Below are 23,013 nucleotides of genomic sequence, written 5' to 3' on the forward strand. Positions count from 1 at the left end.
TTATTTTATAAGCATTACATATACACATATGCTTATATACTATATATTACATAAATATTATTATGTATTTTATAAATATCACTTGTATCACTTATAAATATCACTTGTATCACTTGATCTTCGATTTGCTCGAGTGGGAGCCAGTAAAGTCTCCATTCATTTCTGTCACGTGCTAGTGTAGCCCAATGGTATCTGCTCATTCCAGGAACACGAAGAGCCTCAAACCATTTGTTCAGGGTTTTGACAAAAATGTCTGACCATCTTGTAGGTGGGCGGCCACGCAGTCTTTTGATGTCCCATGGAATCCAGTCGGTAACAGCTCTAGTCCAGCGGTCGTCTCTAAATCACATTACGTGTCCAGCCCATCTGATTTTCGATGCCTTGGCAAACGAGACAGCATCCCTGATTCTTGACTGTTGACGGAGGTTGGAACTCAGAACTCCGGATTTCTTCTCTCACTTGAGTGAAATGTGATATTGCAAGCATAGCCTTTCAATTCCTCTTTGGGATACCCGAATAGTGTCCTCATCCTGTTTGTGTAGGGCCCAGGTCTCTGAGGCATATGATTAGTGCAGAAAGAACAGTGGAGTCGAAAAGATGTGCCCGGAGCCGGAGGTTCTTTGTCCTCTTAACCACTTCTTCAACGGTCTTGAAGGCATTCCATGCTGCTCTCTTCCTCCTGCACAGTTCTGGCACCAAGTCGTTCCTCATGTTGAATTCTCAACCCAGGTACACATAGCTGCTGCATTTGGAGATGTTCGTTCCATCGAGAGCAAATGGAACATCAGGGACTAGTTTGTTTTTCATGAACATTGTCTTGGTGAGATTCAGCGGCAGTCCGACCTTTCCACACTCTCGGTTGAAGTCGGCCAGCATTCATGCTGCTTGGCTAATGCTTGGTGTTATTAGAACCATGTCATCAGCAAAGCAGAAGTGGTGTGGTTGCCGGAAGTCTATCTTCACTCCCATTCCTTCCCATTCCAGTCGTCGCATGACGTTCTCGAGGGTGGTACTGAAGAGTTTCGGTGAAATGGTATCATCCTGCTGAAACTCTCTCTTTTTTTTTTTTTTTTGAGGAGAGCCTACATTAGTCATCTTTATTTTTTTTATTTTTTAATTTTTCTTACAGTTCTATACTTTTTTAAATTTTTAATTAGTGAATCACCGTGAAGGTACAGTTATAGATTTATACATTTTTGTGCTCATGTTTCCCCCATACAAAGTTCAAGAACCCGTCCCTTCACCAGTGCCCATTCTCCACCACCAGTAAACCCAGTGTCCCTCCCACCCTCCCCAGTCCCATCTCCCCCCACCCCAAACTGCCACTATGGCAGGGTATTTCCTTTCGTTCTCTCTCTCTGATTAGGTGTTGTGGTTTGCAATAAAGGTGGAAACCCTCTCTTTACGTCGATGATCACTTCCTTGTAGAAAGGTGAGATCCTAGTAGTGAATCCATAATACAGCTCGAGGAGGATCTTGATGTATTGAGTTTGAAAACCCTGTTTGGCCAGGGCTTCGATGACCGCTTCAGTCTCAACAGAATCAAAGGCCTTCTTTAAATTGATGAACATTAGGCAGAGCGGCATCTTGAACTCTCACGAAACTTCAATGAGCTTGGTCACCGTGTGGATATGGTCAATCGTGCTGAATCCTTTTCAGAAGCCAGCTTGCTCACATGGTTGTCCTTCATCTAGTGTTCTGCTTATCCTATTCAGGATGACTCAAGTGAACAACTTGTAGACGATGGACAACAGGCAGATCAGGCAGTCTTCCTTCTTGCACAGCAGAACAGTCCTGCTGGTTTTCCATTGGGATGGAACCTTGCATTCGGACAGGTAGTGTGTGAAGAGCTGAGCCAGTGTATTGACAAGTACTGGCGGTAGATTCTTCAGGTGTTCGGGTCTGACCTTGTCTCGACCGAGTGCTGTATGAGTCTTTACCGATGAAATGGCATGTCAAATTTCAGAAGGGAGAATGTTGGGAACAACATATCCATCCTGCGGAATTTGGTATGTGGGCAGGTGGACATGGCTGTCGAAGAGATCCGAGTAGAAGTCATGAATAATCCTCTCCACTGCCTTTCTGGAGGATGTGATAGATCCAGCAGGACGTCGGAGGGCAGTCATCTCGGTCTTGTAGTTGGTGAAGGACAAGCGAGTGTTGTGAATACTTTTCCCAGCTTCTGCCGCATTAGCCAACACTGCTGCTCTTCTCCCTTTGAGGTCTTCCCTTATCGCTTCTCTGTACAGCTTTTCGAGCTCAGACGTCAGCTTGTGATTGCCCGAGGCTCGTGCCAAACCACGTTGGCAAATGACCTCGAGAGTTTCCAAAGACAAGTGTCTGTTTGCGGCTTTCCCACTCTCAGCATTTTTCATGCAGTCATGGAGGTGCTGAACCAGTTAATCGTATTCCTCGTGGATGTTGTCAACAACGGCATCTTCCCACGTTGCCGCAATAGTGCCAACGAGCTCCCAGTTGGGGGTCATTCTGGGAGTTTTCTTAAACTTAAACTTTGCAGACTTTTCTCCCCGCTCTGTGAAGTAGAATTTTGCCCGAAGAAGATGGTGGTCCGACCCCATTCAGAATTTTGGGACAACAGTGACATCAGTCAGGCAAAACCACCGTTTGAATATGATGTGGTCAATTTCGTTGTGGAACTGTCCACGGGGAGACTCCCCTGTCCAGCGTTTAGATTCGGCCTTCTGGAACTGTGAGTTACCATGGATGGTCTTAGTCAACATGATGAACTCAGACAGTCTCTCACCCTGTTCGTTCCATTCTAGGCCATGGGTCCCAATGTGGAGTTCTTCGGGCGAACTTCTCGGTCCTATCTTGGCATTAAAATCACCGACAATGATCTTGTAGAAGGTGTGGTCTTCTTTATAGAACTTCTCCAGCTCCATGTAGAACTTCTCAATTTCTTCTTCATCGTAGTTGGATGTTGGTGCGTAGATGATGAAGATAGAAACTGTCGGGAGTGAGCCACATCTATTCAAGCGTAATCATCTGATTCATGTTGACAAGGACACCGACATCACCGACGCCTCTATTGTCACATGTTCTGAAGAACAGTTCTCCAGTGTCGAAAATGGCGTGATGTAATTGATGTCTTCTCGTCTCGGTCAGACCAATGATGTCGTACTTTCTCCTGCGCTTGCACCATAAGGTCCTCGATGGATGCTTCCGGTGCCAGCGTACGTGCATTGAAAGTACAGACAGTCATTTTAGTCCTTCTACGTTTTGGCAGTCTAGTTCGTCCCTGAGATTTTATCAGCCTCTCCTTGCTCATCTTTCTTAACGCTGCCATATTGGGGGCTCTTTCAGTGTCAGGGGAATGAGGCCCATTGTTGTTACTGTTTTTAGCATATCAGATATGCCACGGGGAGCTTGCCAGGCTCTGCCATGCAGGCAGGGTACTCTTGGTAGCTTGACAGTCTCTCCGAGAGGGATGGAAGCTTTTAGGGTGGCCTCTAATGGCCATTACAGGTATTCCCATGGTTCACACCATATTTGAACCCCATCAAACATGGTGCAGTAATTGTGGAAATTATATAAATATATGCATATATAATATATGCACCATTTATATACGTATACATGCATATATAATTACGTGTATTTATATATTATATAAATATATGCATATATAAATACACGTAATTATATATGCTTGTATACGTATATGGCATATATATGGCAGAGTCTCTTGCCCGCACGCCTGGCTGTCTTCCCCGGGACCCCTCAGAGGGGAGGGGCTCCAGCTTCCCTCCCCACCCCGAGCAGAGCTCCTGGTGGCCGAAGACCACCGGAATCTAGCCACAGCCATGCTCAAGGCCCCTCTCCACACATTCGAACAAGCCTCACGCATGAAGTTACTGGCTAAGGAACCCAGGTGTGTGTAATCCCATCAACGGCCAACATCCAGAGACTTAAAAGCAAGCTCCCAGAAGCTTATAAGATACCTTATAACCTAGTTCTCCCTCTGGGAGAAATTAGCAAGCTACTGAGAGTTTCCTGCCCACATGGGACAGCCTCGAAAGCTTCCCATGGTGTATCCATATGCCAAAGCCAGTAACAAGCTGGATCTCATTCCCCTGACCCTGAAAGAGCCTCCAATGCGGCATTGTTGGGAAGGCCAAGTGGAGAGAGGCTTCTAAAATCTCAGGGACAGGACTAATGGAGACGTTACTGAGACCGCTTGAGAAATCGACAATCAACGGGATTTCGTGATTTTGATTCATGTATAAGTATATAAGTGGTGTATGTATATATATATAAACGCCCCAAATACCCAACTACAGATTAATGAGTCAACAATGAAATACTATGCAGCGACTCAAAGAACAAAATCATGTAATTTGCAGCAACATGGATGGACTAGAGGTGGGTATGGGGAGTGCAGCCAGAAGGAGACAATGGTATCTCCTATGTGGGATACACAGGGAGGTAGCCACAAAGGTCTAAGGAGGACACAGGCAGCTGAGTTGGGGGGTGGGGAAGGTGGAGAAGGGGCCAAGTTCCTTGGGGGACAGAGATCAGTTCAACGGTGACAGGTGTGACGTTGGAATTCTGTCCATGAGAAGCCTTTATTAATAGCATTGTAAACCAAAATATAATAAAACTAATTAAAAACAAATAGGTTTTGAAAATTTAAAAAGAAGAAAAAAAAAAGCAGCCCCTGCACAGAGAGGAGCACAGAGCCCGCGCCACGCGCCTTCAACCTCACGCCCCCCAGTGGCGGGCGCGGGAAACACACCCGGTGGCCCGCCCGTGGGCGCATTGCGCAGGCGCGGCCCCGCCCCCTCCCCGCCCCACCGTCCCTGCGGCTGCGCACTCGCAGGGTTTTGCGGCCGTGCTTCTTGACGGCAGCGGGTCCCGCCCCCAGGCCGGCGTTGCCGGGGTAACGGCGCGCGCGTGGGGCGCTCGGAGGTAAGAGTCGGGCGCGGAGGGAGTGGCCGGGGTCGCCGGGGAAGCCGGTCCCGAAGCCCCCCCAGAGGGGCGTCCCCGCGGCCGCACTGCTGACCCCGGGACCCCGGAACTCGCCGCTGCCCCGCGGCCCCCGGAAGTAGCCCCTGGCCCCGGAAATAGCCGCTGGCCCCCGGAAATAGCCCCTGACCCCCCCGGAAATAGCCGCGGTCCCCGGAAATAGCCGCTGACACCCCGGAAATAGCCGCTGGCCCCGGAAATAGCCGCTGACCACCCCCCGGAAATAGCCGTTGCCCCCCCGCTGCTCCCGGAACTAGCCCGTCCCCCCCCACCACACGCTTCCCCCCGGAGCTAGCTGGTACCCCCGGAATAGCCCGTGCCCCCCCGCAGCCCCCCAATCTAGCCCGTGCCCCCAGGGACTCTGTGTGTGTGTGTGTGTGTGTGTGTGTGTGTGTGTGTGGAGTGTGTGTGTGTGTGTGTGTGTGTGTGTGTGTGTGTGTGTGTGTGTGTGTGTGTGTGTGTGTGTGTGGAGTTGTGCCTCTAGAGCCCGGGTGCCTGGGGTGCAGGTGATGGGAGACGCCCCCGTCTCCGTGACCCTGGCTGATCCCAGGGACCACCGCATTGTCGGGTCCTGACGGGAAGGGACTGTGCCCCCCTCGCCCCAGCGCCTGGGAGGGGGTCACGGGAATGCCGGGGCAGGTGCTTCAGATCCCCCCACCCCCACCCCCGCCGCCATGGGGCTTTTTTTTTTTTTTTTTTTTGGCTTTTGAGTCAGTAGAATCCAATTCCCAGATGGTTTGGGTCAAAGAGGTAAACCGAGTCTCAGGCAGGACTTTGGAGTGAGGCCCAGCCGGGCTCGGCAAGCCCCCACGCCCAGCAGGTGCCGGTGCCCGCCAGCCGGAGCCCGAGGCCCTGCCTCCAGCACCCAGGGGGACAGTACCAGCCCCTAACGCGGGCAGCTGTCAAGTGTGAACTGTCCGGCTTCTCACCAGGGCAGGTGACTCACCGGGCGGCACCCGGGGCTGGGAGTCCTGAGACTCCAACTGATGGAGCCAGTGGGCAGCGACGCTTGTCGGACCCGTGCTTGCGTTCGTGTTCTGGATCTCTCTCTGCGGTGTCGTTCTCTGGGTCAGAACCTGCGGGGCTTCCCAGTCAGAACCAGCCTTTGCCCCCCAGACCTCCCGATGCGTCCCGGCGCTCACTGGGGCCCCGCTCTGCCCGTGACACTCTGGACTCAGCTGCTGTTCCCTCATCTCTGAACTTCGTGCAGGAGAGGGGGCACTTGCCTTGCCTGCAGCTGACCCGGGTTCCATCCCCCCCACCACATGGGCCCCCGAGCAGCACCAGGAGTGATCCCTGGGGGTAGAGCCAGAAGTAACCCCGGAGTATTACTAGGCGTAGCCCAAAACGAAACAAAACAGTAAAATGCGGCGAGGGCAAGAGAAACTGCTGCTCTTGGTTCTTATCCTCTGCCCCTGTCATGCCACCGCGGGGCCCTGAAGACGGTTGGTGTGGCGCCACTCGCGCTGGGTCCTGGGGCTTGGCTCCTGAGATGCTTGGAGAGCAGACGTCAGTCCGCCGTGCAGTGCACGCTCCAGCTCTCTGCGTGACATCTGGCTGGGAGGAAACGTTTCTTAACCCCCCGTGGCGTCGTGGACCCTTCTCTATCCCAGCTGCCTCCCCCAGCGCTTGAGGCAGGCTTTTGATTGTGGGCCCGTCCGCCTGGACCTTGTCTCTGCTGCCCTCGGGTTTAGCTGGAAATGGCCACTCTGGGTCAGAAGTGCGGGCTGGTGGGTCAAGGCACAAACAGGACAGCCTCTCGGGATCTGTCCTGCAAGCCACGGACTCGGGGGAGGGTGGCGGGAGGGAAACTGGGGACATTGGTGGTGGGGAATGTGCACTGGTGACGGGACGGGTGTTGGAACACTGTGACTGAAACCCGACCGTGAACAGCGTTGTGACTGTCACACGGTGACTCAGGCACCTGTGGCCCAGAGAACATCAAGTTCCGAGCTTCCTCTCCTGCGGCGTGTCCAGCTTCATTCAGCACCGCACCGCTGCACGGAACTCTGAGCCTGGCAGTCATCGTGCTTGTCCTGGGGTGTGTGTGTGCGAGTGTGTGTGTGTTACACGGAACTCTGAGCCTGGCAGTCATCGTGCTTGTCCTGGTGGGGTGTGTGTGTGTGTGTGTGTGTGTGTGTGTGTGTGTGTGTGTGTCTGAGCCTGTTAGTCATTGTGCTTGTCCTGTTGTGTGTGTGTACGCGTGTGTGTGTGTGTGTCTGAGCCTGTTAGTCATTGTGCTTGTCCTGTTGTGTGTGTGTGCGCGCGTGTGTGTGTGTGTGTGTGTTACATGGAACTCTGAGCCTGGCAGTCATCCTGCTTGTCCTGGTGTGTGTGTGTGTGTGTGTGTGTGTGTGACTAGGGACCAAGCTCGGGGGGGGGGGGGGGGGGGGGCCCCACCCGGTGAGACCACTGCGCACTCTCCCTGCCCTAACTCTTCTGCTCCGTCGCCTCTTCCCCTTGCTCCATTGTTTGATCTTATAAAATTCACACCTGCAAAACGCAGCTTCATTTTAGCCCACAGCAGCTGTGAGTCCATCGCTGTGAGTTCCCAGCCATCTCCTCCCGCCAGACCCCACCCTCGCCACCACCACCAGCTTCCCACCTCTGAGACGGCGCCTGTTCTGGCTGTCGCTTGGCGGTGGCCGTGCGCACTGGGCGGTCTCTACGCCGGCTGCTCCTGTCACTTAGGGCCACACACACCGCCACCTGGATTCTCGGCCACAGCCTGCCCTGAGCCCGGCGAGTCCTCTGCTTCCGCTCGGGGCTGTGGTGGGCAGCGCCCCCACACACGGCTTCCCTGTCCGCGAGTGGACACCAGCACGTCCGCACTGCGCCCTCGGGGCTGACTGGGAGCGGGGCGGGGTGTCCGGGGAGATGGAAACTCAAGATTTCGCCCGTGGTTGTCCATCCTGCTTCAGGTGGACGCTGCGGGGTGGGGGGGAGGTGACCGGGGAACAGTGGCGGTGTTGGGTGTCTGGGCGGCCTCTGGTGCTCCTGAGGGCCCAGAGGGGACACTCGAGCTGAGTCTGGGGCCGGGTGGGGCAGTGGCCAGCGCTGGCAGCGTGTCCACCGTCAGCGGCCTGGAAGGGGAGCCTCTCGGGCCAGACCAGGTGAGCACGGCCTCACCCGCCCGCTCGACAGCTAACTGGGAGTGTTTGAAATTAGCCATGAAGAGGGGCCGGAGCGATAGCACGCGGCCGACCCGGGTTCAATCCCCGGCATCCCATATGGTCCCCCGAGCACCACCAGGAGTAATTCCTGAGTGCAAAGCCAGGAGTGACCCCTGAGCATCACTGGGTGTGACCCAAAAAGCAAAAAAAAAAAAAAAAAAATTAGCCACGAAGCACTTTCTCTCTTTTTTAAAAAAACCTTTAAACGTAATATGTACGATTGAAAATACAGGCATGAAGTTACAAAAGTGTAAACCTCATACGAGTTCCAGTGGTGCCTGGAAAGCCCTGGAAAGTTGCTTACTGGGCCCAGGATCCTGCCTTCAGAAATGTCTTCAGCACAGTTCTGTCTTCCGCGTGAATCGCTGTCCGGGCTGAGCCAGGAGTGGGGAGCTGCCGGGGCCGCGGGTTAGGCAGACCGTGAAAGTCTGGTCCGCACGCGCCCACAGGGGCGCTCTTGGTTGCCCATTCACTGCTGTGTGTACAGTCGTATCAGGCTCTGCCACACAGTGCTCACGCACACACTGAGGCTGCCCGGCAGTGCAGTGGTTGGCAGCTGTGGGACAAGCCCCTGGGGACGAGCCCTTCGGTCACCGTGTCTGCTCAGGATATGTGGGCGCCCAGAGAGGTCCCAGCGTGCTCGTTCTTAGTCTCCATGGTTACTCTTGGCTTGTTTGCTTTGGGGCCACACCCGGTTCTGCTCCCATCTTACTCCTGGCTGTGTTCGGGGTCACCCCTGGCAGACTCGGGGTGCTGGGGCTCGGACCCAGACCACCCGCCCGTCTCTCCGGCCCTTCCTTTGTCATGTCCGTGCCCACTGGGTGCTGGGGCTCCATGCAGAGTCCCCGTGGCCTTGGGTGCGTTTCCTTGGGCATTTGCTGCGCTCCCCTGGGTGTCACGTGGTCCCCCGGGAGCATGTTAGAGCCTCGGGCTGCCTGGGCTCGCTCATGGCGCTGGGTTCACTGGGAGCACTTCCACGTGGTCCCAGGAGCAGCCGGGTGCCGCGGCCACACCCTGGTAGCACCACCCGCACCGTCCCCCCCTCTGGGCTCCCACTGCAGCTCCCTCGGGGTGCTCGTCCCTGCTCTGCCCGTGGCACCTGGTGAGGAAACCCGCGCACGGTGGGTGCAAGTGGGCTCGGCCCAGAATGGCCCAGAATGGCCCGGAATGGCGCTGCCCGGGGGCGACCAGGCCTCGCGCCCTGGCCCGAGTCCCGCTCGCCCTCCCACTCTGAGACACCTCGCAGCGGCCCAGCGTCATGGCTGTTGCTGGTTCTGAGACGGGGAGGTGGGGCTGGGGGAGAGTCCAGGCCCCGCGGGACACTTGCCCCCCGAGACACGGGATCCCCAGGCCCTGCCAGGGTCGCTCGGGAGCACGGGTGCAGACCTCACGGCCACCAGCCCGGGGGTCACAAGGGCACCCCTGGGTGTCCCGAGGCCGAGAACCCCTGATGGCAGGTCCGGAGCCTCCACTGACCCCGCAGTGGACAGGCGAGGTCCCGGCCCCTCCAGCGTGCTCACGGGCCCCCGCGGGTGCTGCTGGCCAACCTGGGCTTGGCGGGATAGGGCCGTCTCGGAGGCTGGCGTGCCGGCCCCACCTCACGCCTTTTCCTTGTTTGGGGCCACACTGGTGGTGCCCAGGACTGACTCCTGGGTCTGTGCTCAGGGATCACTCCCGGCAGGGCTCGGGGATCGAACCCGGGCCACCCGCGTGCAAAGCAAGGGCCCTCCCTGCGGTGCTCTCCCGGCCCTGGGGGCCTCCTTTGGGCGGGTCTCCCCGAGGTGACTGTGATGCCCCCGTTTCTCTCTGCCGCCCTCCTGGCCCTCGAGGCCCGCGTGCCGCATGCCGTGTCACGCCGTGTCACGCCTTGGGGCCCTTGGCCGACCGTAGCGACGCCGCTGGCGTTCCTCAGGTGACCACAGCTACGAGCATCGGGAATGTTCCCCCCTCCCCGAACCCCCCCGGCTCTGGAAATGACGGCCCTTCCTGTGGTTCCTGTCCGCAGCCCTGGGACATGGCGGAGGCCGTTTTCCGCGCCCCGAAGCGGAAGAGGCGCGTGTACGAGAGTTTCGAGGGCCCCTTGCCGCTGCCCCTCGGGCCCAGGAAGGATTTCAGGCTGTTCCGTGCGGAGCTGCAGGATGGCAACGTGATGGTGCGAGACGCGGCGGAGATGGAGCAGCTGTACGGGAAGGTAGGACAGGGCGAGCCCTCCCCGCCCCCACCCGCGGGTGTGCAGCCCCCTCCCCTGCACCCTTGGGTGGTCCCGGCAAAACAGTCTCCAGGCGGAGACTAGGAGCATCCAGGTGAAGGCGGCCACTCACCGCCCGCCCCTTGCCCCCAGGGCCGACCCCCTGTCCCCCCCCACAGCCTCTCCCTAGGGTTGGCCCTGGGGGCTGGGTCATTTGCTCAGTTAGTCCAGCCACGGGGGGTCTGCACAAGGCTGCAGAGGTCGTCGGGCCCAAACGCTCACCTGGGCAGTGTCGAGTCTCGCCGCCCCCATCCCCACGAAGCCCCTCCTTCCCCCACTCTGCACTCCACTTTTCTGGTTCTCTCCAGGTGGATGGTAAAGGTGGTTCCATCCTTCTGCTTCCTGGGGTTCAGTGCTTCCGGGGTTTTAATGAGGCAGATGCCATGGAGTTGCAGGAGGAAAAGGGGCACTCTGTCCCGGTCACACGGGTAGGGGCACTCTGTCCCAGTCACACGGGTAGGGGTACTCTGTCCCGGTCACGAGGGTAGGGGCACTCTGTCCCGGTCACGCAGGGGAGGGGCACTCTGTCCCGGTCACGCAGGGGAGGGGCACTCTGTCCCGGTCACGCGGGTAGGGGTACTCTGTCCCAGTCACACGGGGGAGGGTACTCTGTCCCGGTCACGTGGGTAGGGGCACTCTGTCCCGGTCACACAGGGGGGAAGGAGTACTCTGTCCCGGTCACGTGGGTAGGGGTACTCTGTCCCGGTCACGCATGTAGGGGTACTCTGTCCCAGTCACACGGGTAGGGGTACTCTGTCCCAGTCACGCGGGTAGGGGCACTCTGTCCCCATGACAGGAATCTGAGCCGCTCCCTGTCTCTCGGAGCTCGGCCTGCCCCGCCTCTGCTCCTGCCCCGTGGGAAGGTGAGCGGCCTCGCGCGCCCACGGCCTGCACTCCCGGGCCCGGGCTGCCAGCACCGGGGGTCGTGCCAGTTCTCGCATGCAGTGAGCTCCTCTCGGGGAAGAGGACTTGAGCGGTGGAAAAACACTCGTGTTCACTCGGCGTCTCCGTCAATGAAACCTAGAGACAAGGGGACAGGGCTCGGCTGGAGCCTTCAAGCCTGTGTCCGGCATGGGGGAGGCCCCGGGTTCGACCCCAGCGCCACATTTTCACCCAGCAACACTAGATACTGCCCTAGACCCCACCCACCCCTCCCCAGCACCTCCAGGGAACCCTGAGGAGCAGCTAAACACAATCAGCCACATCTGAACCGGCTTTGTTTCTCCCCCGGAAGGGCTACTTTGGGAAGGGCGTCTTCTCCAGAAGCCGGCCCAGGCTCGCAGTCTCGGACCCCAAGCTGGCTGCGAGGTGGAAAGGTAAGCTGCCCGCAACCCCTCTTGGACAGGGCCCCTCCCACACCCCCTCTCGGACAGGGCCCCCCGCCCGCACCCTCTCTTGGCCAGCGGCCCCCGCCCGCACCCCCTCTCGGCCAGGGCCCCCCGCCCGCACCCCCTCTCGGCCAGGGCCCCCCGCCCGCACCCCCTCTCGGACAGGGCCCCCCCGCCTCGCGTGTGCAGGGCTGTGCAGGGTCCTGAGTCTCCTCCCAGACCCCATTTGCTTGTTTCTGCATCTTGCACTTTAAATTCCAGGATCAAATTTAAATTTATTTCCATTTAAATTACACTTTAAATTACAGAATAAAACTAGAGAAGTGACATGCGCACTGCCAGCAATACCAGTAGAATAGCTAGACATTTCCCTGCTGCCAGTACCAACTAGACTAACTCTGCTCACGGGGAAAGGCCCTCCCGACTGGCGAGAGTCTCACATATCTCTGGACTCAGGCAGGATCCCACCAGCTCTGCATGGCTGGCGGCCTCCCAGAGGGCTGTGCAGGTACACACCGCTGCGTGTGTTCTGGTACCGAAGCCCCTGCCCCTGCTCTGAGTCTCATGGCCTTCTCCTAGCCCGTGCAGCAGAGTGAACCGTCGAGAGAGGGCGGGAGAGGTTCCCAGCTCCAGGCTCCTGCCTTGCCTGCGGCCAGCCCCGTGCAGTCCCCAGCCCACAGGTGGTCCCCTGAGCACTGAGCCAGCAGGAGGCCTGAGCACCGACGGCTGAGCCTTTTGTCCGGCCCTGAGCCTGGGCTTGTCGTGTTGGGCCGGGTCTGCCCTGCCGTGACCGCTGCATGTGTCCGTTTCTGAACTGGTGACGCTGGCCCGTGGCTCTCGGCCTCTTTACACCTGTAGGCGGCTTAGGAAAACCACAGGCCAGGGAGGGGCCTTGGAGGGCCAGAGCCCTGGGTTCGAGTCCCAGCTCCATCCGGTCCCTGAGTGCCCAGCCCTGGGGTAGCCCCAGGACAGCCAGAGCCCGCCATCAGTGAGCCCGAGACCTTTGCACACCCGCGGCCCCTGCTCTGAGTCACTCGCCTCGGGGCTGTTAGAAACCGCGTCACCGTGGACCTTCTTGTGCACACTTTCCTGGGCCCCCCGGGGTCCCTGCTGGACTGTCAGCAGTCCCAGTGTCTCGGGAACTGTCAGCCGGCTGCACAGCTGCGCCTCCTACCCCCACTGTCGCCTGGTGGCGGCCATGCGGACGGGTGTCAGGTGGGACGGTTTCGCTTATCTCTGTCTCCTTGTCACCTCTAAACTACAGTGTCGGGGCCGGAGCAATAGCACAGTGGGGAGGGTGTTTGCCTTGCACACATCCGACCTGGGTTCGATTCCCAGTATCCCCTAGGGTCCCCCGAGCACCGCCAGGAGTAATTTCTGAGTACAGAGCCAGGAGGAACCCCTGAGCATCGCCGGGTGTGACCCAAAAAGCAAAAATAAAGTAAAATAAAATAAACTAAGGAGTCGTATTGAAGAAACTGTTCCCGAGTCCAGGCTTACACAGATGGTCCCCGAGACCTGAGTTCCCCTCGCGCAGGGCCGTCTGACAGCTGACCCGGCTGGCATTACCTGTTAGTGGTGCCAGGGCCCCCACTGGATCGTTCTGCTTGTCGGGGTCAGTGGCCGGGATTCCCCCTGATGCGTTTACTTCTAGCCCAGCATCCCTCTTCTAGAATTTATCTTAAAGAGACTCTGGTGAAATTATGAAAAGAGGGACTGGAGTGATAGGACAGCGGGAGGGCGTTCCCCTTGCACGCGGCTGACCAACTTTGATGCCCAGCATCTCATATGGTCCCCGAGCAGGAGTAATTCCTGAGCACAGAGCCAGGAGTAACCCTGAGCATCACTGGGAGTGACCCGAAACCAAAACACACACACACACACACACACCTATCTATGTATGCATACGTGTGTATAATATATGTGTGCATACACATATATGTGTATATGCATGTATATATATGTATACGTATGGGTTCAGTCCCATGTAGGGTCCTCTAAGCCCCTCCAGGAACGATCCCTCAGCACAGGGGTGAACCCCGAGCCCTGCCAGGCAGCCCCAAAGCAAAGCGGCAACGGAACATCACATAGTCCAGGCCCGGGTCAGAGAGAGGAGCGAGGCGTCAGATGAGTCCGAGGCCTCTGGGGCCTACGGCACGCTGCTCGGCCCCATCTTCGGTTCTCCCACCAGCCCGCCCCAGCCCACCCGCACCCCCTTCCCGGCCCGCAGGAAACTGTCAGCAAACATGACCCACAGACGCCCAGAAGAGGGTCCCGGGCTGGCTCTAGGCACCCCACCACCAGAGAGTGCCGGGGCTGGGGGCGGGGGCTGGAGGGGCTGCTGACCCACCTGGGCCCCCGGGCCTGCTCCCCGCAGCCCTGCACAGGTCCAGCAGAGCGTGAGCCGACGGCGACGCGTGCTCACGCTTCCCTCGCGGGGCCGGCCTGGTTGCTGTTCGGGCGCTCGGTTCCAGCCGGTGCCCTTTCTCCGGCTCCCAGATTACATAATTTTTTTCAAACTTGCTCTTAAGTGAAGAAATGAAACCATAAATGCAGAGAGTGAGACTCTTGCTAGCCCGGGTCCCTAGTCCTGCCCTCGGACGTTGGACGGACGCCTTTGGGGATCATCCTTTGCTCTGTTTTATTTGGGGGCTCACCTGGCGGTGCTCGGGGCTTACTCCTGGCTCTGTATTCAGAAACCACTCCAAGTGGGCTCCAGAGACCATATGGGGTGCCGGGGATCGAACCCAGGCCGGCCGGGTGCAAGGCCTTGTCCACTGCACTGTCTCTCGGCCCCGCCTCACCCTCCCTCCAGCCCCCAGCTTTTGCTTTTTTTAAAATCTTCCTTTTTTCAGAAAAGTGGCTGCGCGTGTTCATGAACTCCCTCGCAGGCCGGGGGGCGGGGGGCACTTCCCAGGTGTTCAGGTCTGCCGTGGAGGCGCCGTGTAAGCTGGCACTGAGGGCATGAGTGCCCAGGGGTGACTGGGGGGGCCCTCCTGCCCTGCCACTGCAGTGCTGACTGAGGATTCCCGGGCTCGGCCGGGCCCAGCAGGGGTGCGTGGCTGGTCAGCGGAGCCTGTGGGGTGTCCGGGGTGTGGCTGAGGACACGGCTGGCCTCTGCTCACGGCAGGCGAATCAGCTGCCACCCACGTGTGGGGTTCTCTAAGTCTGGAGTTTGTCTTTCCTGGATTTTCAGTACTTGTTCCACCTAGACTGTGTCTGAATAGAGCTTATTTGTCGTTACAGACGTGAAGACGAACATGCCCATAATCACCTCAGAGAAGTACGTCACGCACGGCTTCGCCCAGCTTCCAGCTCACCTACTTTAAGATAGTCTTTCTAGTTTTGTTGGGTTTTTTTTTTTGGGGGGGGAGCAGGGGGTTGGTGGTACATATGCCCTTAGAAATCATACCTGGGGAGCCAGAGAGATAGTACAGCAGGTAAGGTACGTGCCATGCACGCAGCTGACCCAGGTTCAATCCCTGGCATCCCATAGGGTCCCCGGAGCACCACCACAAGTGACCCCTGAGCTCAGAGCCAGGAATAAGTCGCCAAAAAACAAAACCAAAAAAATTATGTCTGAATTTTATGTGGATCAAATTGTATTTTTGTGATGGTCTTAAAGGCTGGGGAGATACTTCTAGTAAGAGAGCACGGGCCTGGCATTTGCAGGAGCCTGGCTTCTCTGTTGGCCCTGCGTGTGGACCCCCTGCACCCCCCTACACCCCTACACACACAGGCCCCCAGCACCTCCAGCCCGGAGCTGCCCTGCCCCTGCCGCTCTCGCCAGGATGGCCCCAGCCGCCGCGCTCTGCTGGGGGCATGGCTCCTGTTTCTGGAAACGCCAGTTGGGCTGGGGAGGTGGCACGGCAGGGAGGGCGTTTGTCTGGCTCATGGCTGACCTGGGTGCAATCCCCAGCACCCACGTGGTTCCCTGAGTATCCCCGGAGTGAGTCCCACGGGTGAGACCGAAGCTCCCGCTGTCCCCATGTTAGACACCAAGGTGCCCACTGTGCCCACGTGTGTCCCCGCACTGCTTCTCCCGGCAGGTACCGGCGCGGGCTGGAGTGGGCAGCGGAGCGCCTGCGGAGGCAGGGCCGGGACGAGAGCGCGGTGCAGAGCGCCCTGCGGGACCTCGCCCGGCCCTGCGCGCTGCCCGGGGCGGGAGGCTGCTCGGAGCCGGAGCTGCCCGCGGAGCCCGACGCCAGGAGGCCGGGGACAGAGGCCCCTGCCACCAAGAACGGCCAGTCCAGCGCGGCAGCCGACGGGGAGGGGCCCGGGCAGGACCCCCAGACTCCCAACGGCCTGGCGGGGTGCGGGGACGCGGCCCCGGCTCCCCTCGCCCCAGCCCTGCCCGCGGCCGGTGCTCCGCAGGGCCCCAGCGATGAGTTCGTGCTCGTGGACGAGAGCCAGGAGGCCCCGGGCGGGGACGTAAGTAGAAGGAGGGACGGGTCCCCTCACGCCACCGCCCCCCCGCGGCCCCAGACCGTGTGGCCCCCCAGCCCTGACGCTGCAGGGACCCCGGGGCCCAGCGGCCAGCCGGACCCTCAGAGCCGGTGCTGGCGTCACCTCCCGAGCGTGTCCGGAGCCGCAGAGTGTCGTAGTGGGGAAGGAGGGTCTTTGGGGGCGTCGGTGAAGAGCTCGCCCTGCGTCTCCGTGTCCTGGGGAGGGAGCCCCGGGGAGCCACGCGCCCACACGTGTGCTCGGGCGCCCTCGCCTCTCACCTGTCCCGGCCTCTCTCCTCAGCTGGGGCAGGCCCGGGGGCTCGTGTGCCGGCGGAACCCCTACAGGACCCCGGAGTATCTGCAGCTCAGCCGGGAAGAGGTGCGTCCGCAGCACGGGCCGGGACCCCCAGGACCCCCACGCCGCCTTCCTGTCACTCCCGGGCCTTCGGGGGCGTCCGGCTCTGCTCTCACACCGAGACCCCGCACGGGGGTGGAGACCGCCCGGCAGGGCACGTGCCTGACACACGCACGGCCCAGGGCCAGCGCCCAAGATCAAGGCTTCAGATTGGCCAAATAATCCCGGGAGGACACGGCCCGCGTGGGCCCCTCCACTGCCCGTCCCGCGGCTGCCAGGGCCGGCTCTGCCGGGTGGGGCTGGGGGCATGTGCGGGCGGCTGGGCCCGAGGCTGCCAGGAAGCTGCCGGGCAGTCAGGGCTCTGGGGGACACGGGGGGAGACAGCTGCTGCTCCTGTGGGGCGTCCCTGCCGCCCCCGACACCACCAGGGAAAGGCCCCGAGGACCCGAGTATGTGCCTGACGTGCTCGAAGCCCGAGGTGGCGCCAGTGGCCCCTGAGCCCTAAACCCTCCGCCCTGGCCCGGGGACACTGCTTGGGTGGCTCTACCCTCACTCACACCCCAAAAAGCAGAGATGGGAAACCAAAAAATTGAAGAGCAATTCTTAATGCGCGTATTCTGCTTCCTGTGTCTTTCAGGCCTTCTTCCTGGTGTACGCGCTGGGCTGTCTGAGCGTTTATCAGGAGGAGGTAAGAGCAACGGTCCACGCAGAGCACTCGAGTGTGAGCCCACGGCCTCGGGCTGGAGCCGGGTGGTGGCAAGCCGAGGGAGGGGCGGTGATCCCCAAACCACCCGATGCCCCCCCGCCCCCCGCCCCAGGGACTCTGGGCTCGCTCCTGGAGGGAGGCTTGCTCTCGGCTCTGCGTGTCCTTGGAATCAGGAACGTTATCTACTCGAAGTAACCCAACAGATGTTCGAATTTGAAAGAGAGACGTGGGAGATGTCGCGGCTGGCGCACGGCCTGCATGCAGGAGGCTCGGTGGATCCTTGGGCACCGCTGGGCCCCCGAGCTCCCCAGGGGTGGGTGGCCTAGAAGCCGAGAGAAGAAGTAGAGACGTGAGCTCAGAGGTACCCTCGGCGGAGGCCTGTGTGTCCGATTCGGCCGACGTTGACCTTCCCGTGGGAGCCCGTGCCCCGAGCCCGGCAGCAGAGTGCTCCTGGACCCCGAGTGCCCAGGGTCTCCTGGGGCCGGCCCTGCCCCTCCAGCCGGCGCAGAGCCTGGGCTCCCTTCCCCGTCTGCGCCACCGCCTTCGGCCCGCAGGGGGCGGAGGTGAGCAGCCTCTGCCTCGCTCATCCTGCCTGTTCTCCCCCAGGAGCCCTTGACCATTCTGCAGCTCTGGGGGGTCTTCACGGCCGCTCAGCCCTCGTTCAGGACCACCTACATGGCGTACCACTACTTCCGCAGCAAGGGCTGGGTGCCCAAAGTGGGCCTCAAGTACGGCACAGATCTGCGTAAGTGGGTCCGCTCCGGCTCCAGCCCCGGGGGCCACCCTGCCTCAGGCCTGGGGTCAGGGGAGGGGTGGGTGTGGCAAGCACAGGACCTGGGCCGTGCCTGGGATGCGAGGACCCGGGGTCAGTCCCAAGCACCCCCGGGCCCAGCTCTGATGTCCCCGTGTCTGCTGATGCCTTCCCCAAGCCCCCGAGAACGTGACTGCTGGGGGGGACAGAGGAGGCGTGGGAGACCGAGGGCGTCCTGGGGCGGGCGGGGGCAGACGCCGGCGGCCTCCCCCGCTCGCTCTCCAGGGCCCCTGCCCGCCCCCTTGGGTAGATAACTAGTGGCCTGCTGGCAACAGCGGCCACTGCGTGCGGGGCTCGGGGACAAAGGGACGCGTCACCGGCCACGTGGATGGCTTGACCTGCCCATGAGCGGCCTCCGCTTCCCAGTGGCCCACAGCTGCCAGGAGACAGCTGCCCGTGTCCTCCTGCCCATGTCAGAGCCACGTGGCCACTGTAGAGTGACAGCGTCCAGTGGCGCCCAAACGCCCAGCACGCGTTGGCCTCGTCCAGTCGCCCCCGAGTCTTTGCTGGTCAGGCTGCCGTCTCCTAGGGCTCCTTACACGCCCCCACGCTGGGCCACTCGGCCAGTGGCCCACCCTCCTGGCCCGTGGGCTGGGTCTGGACGAGCCCACGCCGCTTCCCGCGGGCACCGGGGCCTTCCCTGCCTCCCCTGCCACGGCGCCCTCTCGGGTTTCTGTGCCCGCGTCTCCCCGACACCCAGCTTGGTCTCTGCGTGGGAGGGACCGGCCTGCCCGGCCTCGCTCCGAGCACACTGTCCCCTCGGCAGCCGCTGCGGTCACAGGGACTCTTGGAGCACAGGGTGTCGCAGCCCGGGGAACGGTCACTCGGTGACCTGCCACGGGCCCATCTGGTCTGTGCCTGGGGCTTCTGAGCGTCCCCGCCACGGCTCCGTCCCCGAGCTGGGCTGGTCTCAGGACGCCTTTAAGGCCACGTCCTGCTTCCCCTGAGGTTTGTGTGTTGTGATTTTGGACACTGAGGCTCAGAGAAGTGACTGACCTGCCTAGCGACCCTGCGGCCGGGGGGCCTCCGGGGCTGGGCCAGGAACAAGACTCGGGTTCAGTTTGGTGTCTGCCAGGGGCCTCTCCACGGACCCGCCAGCGTCCGGGCGGCCGCTCGTGTTGCTCGAGGCAGGTGCCTGCACCCCTTCCCGGTGGAGCTGCAGTGCCAGGTGCTGTCTGGTACTTCTGGGGAAGGGGTGACCACCGCCGGGTGGGCAGCGCTGCCCTCCAGCCGCCCTCCAGGACCCCCTGAGTGTCGGAGCGCAGCCCCGGAAGGGGCAGGGAACTGCAGGCGCCGGGCTATGAGAGGGACCAGCCCTGGGGGCCGCGCTGTGGCTGCGCCCCGACTCCCTCCCCGGCAGCTCGGGGCCGGGCAGGCGGTGCCCCGTGGCGTCTCTCCCGCTCCCCCGGCCTCCTGCAGAGCGGGCCCGAGGCTGTGCCCTCCCGGGTGTGCCCGGCCAGCGCAGCCCAGACAGCGGGTCCCGCCCGCGTGGGAGCCTGTGGCCTCAGGGGAGGGGGCGCGTCTCCTCCTGGAGCGTCTGAGTGTTCCCAGGAACCGGCGCTTGGCGGGGACATGTGTGCGGGCCGGGACTGTCCGGCTCCGGCCACACAGTGGCCTCGCTGTGTCCCAGGCGGGAAACGTCTGGGGGCTTTCGGGACAGGCCGCGGGGCACGTTGCCGGTGACCCGTGTCCAGATAACTGGCTTGATGCCCCTTTGGGGAGAGAACGGGTTTGTGATACAGGGTTCGAGTCCAACCGCACCTCCATTTCCCTTCCTTTGCAGTGTTGTACCGGAAAGGCCCGCCCTTCTACCACGCAAGGTTCGCGGTGTTTGTCTGTCTGCTCGGGGGCTGCAAGCGTGTCTCACCCACCCAGGCCAGTGCCCGCCACTGAGCCCCCTCCCTGGCCCCTTGGAGCGCGTCTTTGATGGATTCCTGGCGGTGGGGGAAGCGAGATCAATTCTGGCCCCTGCTACTAGTTCTGAGGGCCTCTGGGTCGCTTCCTCCGGGCAGTGGGGGAGGGGCCGGGACCTGCTCCAACGCGGCATCGTCTTTCCGCACGTAGACTAGTGAACGGGCTGTGGTAGAGCGTGTTGTGTTAAGCACTGGCCTGTCCTCACACGCGTGTGTCTGGTGTCCGGACCGAGGCCGCTGCTCTCGCGGGGAGGCTCCTCTCTGTGGGCTCTGGCGAGGCGCGTTTCCCTGCGTCTGCCCGCGGGGGGAAGGGCGGGAGGGGGGTGTCTGTTGTCCCCGTGCTCGGGCGCGGGACATTCAGCCTGACGCAGCGTCCGTCTCTCCAGCTACTCGGTCATCGTCGAGCTCGTGGACGACGAGCGCTTCCAGGGGCCCCCCCGCAGACCCCTCAGCTGGAAGGCGCTGGCGGCCCTGAGCAGAGTGTCCGTGAACGTGTCCAAGGTGAGCTCCGGCCACTCCAGCGCCGCGGGGTGGCCCTGACGTGCCGAGGGGACAGGGAAGCGCGGTGGGGAGCGCAGTGTCCGCCAGCCACGCCCGGCCTGGGAAGCTGCCTCCTGCCCGCCCCCTCAGCGGCGCGGCCTCGGCCCCTGGGCCAGCGACACAGTGGGCGGGGCCTGGGGCCTGGGGAGCCCTTGCTCCAGGGTCACAGCTGCTCCACGGCCACACCTGTTCCCCATCACACCTGTTCCCCGTCACACCTGCTCCAGGGTCACACCTGTTCCCTATCACACCTGCTCTCCGGCCACGCCTACTCCATGGTCACACCTGCTCCAGGGTCACACCTGTTCCCTATCACACCTGCTCTCCGGCCACGCCTACTCCATGGTCACACCTGCTCCAGGGTCACACCTGTTCCAGGGTCACACCTGCTCCAGGGTCTCACCTGTTCCACGGTCACACCTGCTCCTCGTCACACCTGCTCTATGGTCACACCTGCTCCAGGGTCACAGCTGTTCCCCGTCACACCTGCTCCCTGTCACACTTGTTTCCCGTCACGCCTGCTCCCCGTCACACCCGCACACAGAACTCAGACCTTGGGCACGTCTCTCTTCAGAGTCTGCGCAGCTCGTGGAGAGAAGGGCCCCGTTTCTCCCCGGGCGCTTCCGGTGGTTTCTCCCCCCGTCCTCTGGCCCAGGGCCTCACGGGCCGAGGGCCGCAGACGCACTCACGAGCCCTCTGCCTTCCTGGCCGCCAGCAGGACTGGAGGGACATGTCCTCCGTCGCCGGGACTGGAGGCTGTGTCCTCTGCTGCTTGGCTGCGCACAGGCTGCGGGCAGACAGACGCACAGACGGACAGACGGGCTGCCGCCCGGCCCCCAGGCAGAGGCTGTGCGTCAGCTGTGTTTAGCTCAGTGAGGCTTGTCTCCGGTGCTTATGGCTGGATTTGCGTGTACTTGCACGTATTTGCATGTAGCCACTGCGGGTGACTGGACCTGCATTCTCCTGCTCCACAGGCGGGACGTGGTGGCGGTGCCCTTGGTCCACACCGCGGGGGAAGCTGTGGGCGCCCAGGTCCACTCCAGGGCTTCGGGAGTCCTGCAGGGGCCTGAGCCCGGGGCTCGTGGGCAGACGAGTTGGTGGCTCGCGGGGTCACCCTGCCCTCGTGGCAGACGTGTTGGTGGCTCTCGGGGGTCACCCTGCTCTGTGGCAGACGTGTTGGTGGCTCGCGGGGTCACCCTGCTCTGTGGCAGACGTGTTCCGTGCCCCCGCCCCCGCAGGAGCTGATGCTGTGCTACCTGATCAAACCCGCCTCCATGACAGACACAGACCTGGAGTCCCCGGAGTGCATGAAGCACATCAGAGTCCAGGTGAGTGACGCTGCTTGCAGCACTCAGCGGGGAGTGCTCCTGGCCGCGTGGAGTCAAGCCGAGTCGGACAGTTCTCCATGGGCACTGCCAGATTCACCGTCCGAGCCCCGACCCCAGTGCAGGCTGCCGCCCCGTCCCTGGGGGCCGTGTCCAGCCCCTCCCCACGAGGCTGCCCCCAGGAGCCCGCAAAGGTCCCCTCCCCCCACCGAGCCAGCCGCTCGCTCCACATGGCGCTGCCGGGCTCAGGTGTGGCGGGTGTCTGGGCGGCAGGTGTGGGGGCGGAATCGTCTCTGTCCCCCAGTGTCTATCCCCGCAGTGGGGGCAGGGCGGCTTTGTGCAGCTCGGGACTTGACGTTGCAGGAAGTGATCCTGAGCCGTTGGGTGTCTTCCCGGGAGAGGAGCGACCAGGACGACCTCTAGCCGCCCGCCTGTCCTGGGCGAGGTGCGATGGACTGGACAGTGCGACGCACCCGGCACGGGAGGGTCCGTGTCTGGGGCAGCAGCACCTGACTCCACGCTCGGCCCGGAGCCGTCCCCCCCCCCCCCGCGGGCTGCGAGGGCCGCCGGGACCCGAGGACCCCCGGGCCGGAAGTGAGGACAGCACTCGGCTCTGGCGGGGCAGCGCCTGCAGGCCCTGGTGGCCAGAGCCCCCCAGTCCACTCCCGAGCGAGCAAGAGAGGTGTGGGGGGCCCAGGCTCCCGCCTCGTACAGAGACGGCGGGTCTCCGAGTCCCAGAGCGTCGAGAGCTCGGGCACTCGGGCCGCGTCTCCCTCGACAGCCAAGCCTCGGGCCTGAGCCTCAGCACACAGTGACTTAGACCAGTACCTGTCTCGGGCCTGAGCCTCAGCACGCGGACACAGTGACTTACACCAGTACCCACCTTGGGCGTGAACCTCAGCACATGGACACGTGATTTAGAGCAATATGCATCAGACAAGGCTCTCTGCAGCACAAAGTATTAAAGACATTAACTACAGTTTTGGTGGTGGCGTGTGTGTGCGTGTGTGTGTGCATGTGTGTGTGTAAGTGTATGGGGGTTGTGAGTGTATGGAGGGCTCTGGGAAGGTGTATGGGGTGTGTGTGAGTGTGTGTGTGTGTGTTTGTGTGTGTGTATGGGGGGCTCTGGGGAGGTGTATGGGTGTGTGTGAGTGTGTGTGTGTGTGTGTGTGTGTGTGTGTGT

The 23,013-nt window shown here is 61.3% G+C and overlaps 1 protein-coding gene across 1 annotated transcript; it reads left to right on the plus strand.

The window, feature by feature from the left end:
• The first annotated feature begins 4,795 nt into the window (after nucleotides 1–4,795).
• TSEN2 (tRNA splicing endonuclease subunit 2) lies at nucleotides 4,796–22,953 on the plus strand. Its single transcript, XM_004613176.2, has 12 exons — nucleotides 4,796–4,929; nucleotides 10,165–10,350; nucleotides 11,642–11,723; nucleotides 14,982–15,018; nucleotides 15,785–16,166; nucleotides 16,482–16,559; nucleotides 17,173–17,223; nucleotides 17,848–17,986; nucleotides 19,836–19,872; nucleotides 20,352–20,466; nucleotides 21,744–21,833; nucleotides 22,194–22,953. The coding sequence occupies exons 2-12, from the start codon at nucleotides 10,174–10,176 to the stop codon at nucleotides 22,251–22,253; spliced, it is 1,248 nt and encodes a 415-aa protein (XP_004613233.2). The 5' UTR covers nucleotides 4,796–4,929; nucleotides 10,165–10,173; the 3' UTR covers nucleotides 22,254–22,953.
• Nucleotides 22,954–23,013: the final 60 nt, after the last annotated feature.

Source organism: Sorex araneus, chromosome 4, assembly GCF_027595985.1.
Source record: "Sorex araneus isolate mSorAra2 chromosome 4, mSorAra2.pri, whole genome shotgun sequence".
Classification (NCBI taxonomy): Eukaryota; Metazoa; Chordata; class Mammalia; order Eulipotyphla; family Soricidae; genus Sorex; species Sorex araneus.

Bases quoted from the DNA above. Each gene is read 5' to 3' on its own strand.
- TSEN2 (XM_004613176.2), top strand. From the start codon at position 10,174: ATGGCGGAGGCCGTTTTCCGCGCCCCGAAGCGGAAGAGGCGCGTGTAC. The intron at 19,873-20,351 runs GTTCGCGGTGTT...CCGTCTCTCCAG, and splicing joins CCGCCCTTCTACCACGCAAG to CTACTCGGTCATCGTCGAGC. The intron at 20,467-21,743 runs GTGAGCTCCGGC...CCGCCCCCGCAG, and splicing joins TGTCCGTGAACGTGTCCAAG to GAGCTGATGCTGTGCTACCT.